Source organism: Phoenix dactylifera, chromosome 4 (genome assembly GCF_051530095.1).
Source record: "Phoenix dactylifera cultivar Ajwa chromosome 4, Ajwa_hap1_PhDact_Kaust_v1.1, whole genome shotgun sequence".
Classification (NCBI taxonomy): Eukaryota; Viridiplantae; Streptophyta; class Magnoliopsida; order Arecales; family Arecaceae; genus Phoenix; species Phoenix dactylifera.
Window position 1 is genome coordinate 51,986,270 of NC_143193.1, and position 3,374 is coordinate 51,989,643.

Sequence of the window (3,374 nt, forward strand, 5' to 3'; positions counted from 1 at the left end):
AAAAAAGAGAAAAAAAAAAAGAAAAAAACTCGAGCTCCTACACCAATTACAAGCATGTGGAAGCACATGTTGCATAAAGGCACACCTTAGAGTTTTACTGGACCGGCTCTTACGGGCTTACGCTTCCCATGAACACCTTTTTGGTGGGCCAGGCCGCGCGTTCGCAGCCCCAACGCTGGGTCCCATGCTCCACTTTGGAAAGAAAGTGAACTGAGTGGTGGGAGAAGAAAATGATGCAGAGACTCCTTTATAATCACCGGAGCTCCTTTCGAACTTGGCACGCAATACAAACAAGGAGAAGAAGGAAAAGGAAGGAGGGGAGGAGATTGAGAGATAGATGGCGTCGGAGAAAGTCGAGACCATTGTTGCAGGGAATTACGTCGAAATGGAGGTTGAAGGGGACTCGAAGGGCTCTGAGAGCAAGCTTTCAAGGTACTTCTGGCATGGAGGCTCGGTCTACGATGCATGGTTTAGCTGTGCTTCGAACCAGGTATTGCTCATGTTAATTATGACTAAAAAATGCTGAAGGATGAACCTTCTTTTACGTATACATTGGCTAAGATTTTGGGTGGTGGTTGTGGTGTTGCTGTAGGTGGCTCAAGTGCTGCTCACGCTGCCATACTCATTCTCCCAGCTTGGGATGGTGTCAGGGATCCTCTTTCAGCTGTTTTATGGGCTGATGGGGAGTTGGACTGCTTATCTTATCAGTGTGCTCTATGTGGAGTACAGGACAAGAAAAGAAAGAGAGAAGGTGGATTTCAGGAACCATGTCATCCAGGTAGATTAATGCTTTCTTTCACTTAAAACGATTTATATATCGACTTTCTAACGATCATCTTCAAAAGTTTTAGTAGATTTTCCTAGAAGGACATCTCTCATGCTGCAACTTTGGTAGTCTTAATATGCTGCCCGTTTTCACCTGTATGGCGACATGAAGCAGTATCCATCTTTTACAACCGAGAGTTTGGGATTATAGTTATTTTAACCATCTTTCACAGAAAAGCCACTTTGCTGCATGATAAGAGACAGAGTATGGAGCTCCTTCTTTTCAGGATATGTAAAGAAGAGAAACTCGAAAACTAATGATAAAAAAAAGAAGAAAGAAAGAAAGAATCTTCTATGGGAGGAATCATCTCCACTTTATTTCACTCATTGTTATTTTCTAATTTGTTCTATTTTTTTATTATATTTTGATTCTCCTCAGTGGTTTGAAGTCCTCGATGGGCTTTTGGGGAAGCACTGGAGGAATATAGGTCTGTTTTTCAACTGCACATTCCTTCTCTTTGGATCAGTGATTCAGCTAATTGCATGTGCAAGGTGATCGACCAAAAACCAAAATGTACATGTTATTAATTACTATTATTTTTTGCCTCCCTCTACTTCGAACATTTTTACACTATTTTCTTTTACGCAGCAATATTTACTACATCAATGACAGCCTCGACAAGAGGACTTGGACATACATCTTTGGTGCCTGTTGTGCTGCAACAATCTTCATCCCCTCCTTCCACAATTACAGGATCTGGTCTTTCCTAGGCCTCCTCATGACTACTTATACTGCATGGTATCTAACAACCGCTGCCTTGCTCCATGGGCAGGTAGTTTACACTTACAGTCATCCTCCAACATCCCAAATACCACTGCCAAATTGTTCTCATTGTTCCTTCTACTTCCCTCTTATAATGGCTTCTTAATTAATTTGTTTCCTAGGTGGAAGGTGTGACCCATTCAGGTCCAACCAGGATGGTTCTATACTTCACTGGAGCTACCAACATCCTCTATACCTTTGGAGGCCATGCTGTCACAGTGTGAGTAATCTCGCACCATGTTCTGAACTCCAAGTGCCTATATATACGAGAAGTTGCAGGCCAAACCACCCTTCCTGCCTTTGTGGCTCGGGCCTTTCCTCCTTGATGGCCTTCTCAGGGGTTTGAGGATTGGCACCCTCTTCTAATTCACAAGAGAACATTATGGCACCCTCTTCTAATTCTCGTATATTTCATCACTGTTTTTTATGGTGCAACTCTTGTTGTTTTCTTCATGCAGAGAGATCATGCATGCAATGTGGAAACCACAGAAATTTAAGCTTATATATCTGGTGGCAACCTTGTATGTGCTGACGCTCACCCTACCCTCAGCTGCTTCGATGTACTGGGCCTTCGGCGACATGCTCCTCGACCATTCCAATGCCTTCTCTTTGCTCCCAAGGTCTGGATTCAGGGATTCTGCTGTTATTCTTATGCTCATCCATCAGGTGAGAGAATCCAACTTTCTTTAGCTTCAACATAAATGACAGACTTCCACAGTCTATTAATTGCTCCATGCTATGGTGATGTCTGTCGAATGCTATGAATCAGTTTATAACCTTTGGATTCGCATGCACACCACTATACTTTGTGTGGGAGAAACTGATCGGAATCCACGAGACGAAAAGCATGTTCAAGAGGGCGCTTGCGAGGCTCCCGGTGGTGATACCGATATGGTTCCTCGCAATCATATTCCCCTTCTTCGGCCCCATCAACTCCACTGTCGGTTCCCTGCTCGTCAGCTTCACTGTCTACATAATTCCAGCCATGGCACACATGATAACCTTTGCTCCTGCTTCCGCTAGAGAGGTTTAGTATCACATAGCCATTAGTTTAGAGTTAATATATTTCATGTTTGATGTTTCTAATTGGGTATTTGGTGCTTGCAGAATGCTGTGGAGAGGCCCCCATCATTGTTGGGAGGCTGGGCTGGTCTCTACTCTCTGAACTGCTTTGTGGTGGTGTGGGTTTTGGTGGTTGGGTTTGGATTTGGGGGGTGGGCAAGTATGCTAAACTTCATCCAACAGGTGGATACATTTGGTCTGTTCACCAAATGCTATCAATGCCCTCCAAAGCATTAGGGAGATTTGTCACCCCACTCATCAAAAAATTGAGGGAAAAGAAAAAGGAATGAAGTCATGTGTATGTTCAAGTATTGGCCTACTTTAATGCTGTATTTATCCTCTAATCAAATGCAACTCCAATTGAAAAGTCAATATTTTTATATCTCTCCTCTTTCATCCTCTTGCATATATTCTACCATACCACTGCAAACTTGTGCTTATAGTAATCCATCAGCCTCAAGGAGTTCAGTACACCATTTTTTGTTTAACAAAAAAAAAAAAGAAAAAGTGAGTGGTCTGGTGGTAACTGGGAAAAGTAGAGAGAGCTTGCATGTTCATGTTCCTAGAAAAGTCTGTGTTATGGGATGGTCCATGAAGAAAAGTAGATAATTACCATGAATAAGTCATGGCCAGTACCAAAGCATAGATCTGGAAACCCAAAAGCTCTTTCTGGATTCACACCTGCACAGAGTAGCAGCATGGATTCAAGGACATCATTGGGTCC

The 3,374-nt window shown here is 42.9% G+C and overlaps 1 protein-coding gene across 1 annotated transcript; it reads left to right on the forward strand.

Annotated features, from left to right (window-relative positions):
• The first annotated feature begins 246 nt into the window (after positions 1-246).
• On the forward strand, positions 247-3,032 carry LOC103701258 (auxin transporter-like protein 3). The gene is made up of 8 exons (XM_008783257.6): positions 247-490; positions 593-778; positions 1,205-1,317; positions 1,415-1,598; positions 1,711-1,808; positions 2,047-2,254; positions 2,358-2,615; positions 2,696-3,032. The coding sequence occupies exons 1-8, from the start codon at positions 338-340 to the stop codon at positions 2,885-2,887; spliced, it is 1,392 nt and encodes a 463-aa protein (XP_008781479.3). The 5' UTR covers positions 247-337; the 3' UTR covers positions 2,888-3,032.
• The last annotated feature ends 342 nt before the right edge of the window (positions 3,033-3,374 follow it).

Coding starts and splice junctions, on each gene's coding strand:
- LOC103701258 (XM_008783257.6), top strand. CDS start 338: ATGGCGTCGGAGAAAGTCGAGACCATTGTTGCAGGGAATTACGTCGAA. Junction 1,809..2,046: donor GGAGGCCATGCTGTCACAGT/GTGAGTAATCTC, acceptor TTCTTCATGCAG/AGAGATCATGCATGCAATGT. Junction 2,616..2,695: donor CTCCTGCTTCCGCTAGAGAG/GTTTAGTATCAC, acceptor TGGTGCTTGCAG/AATGCTGTGGAGAGGCCCCC.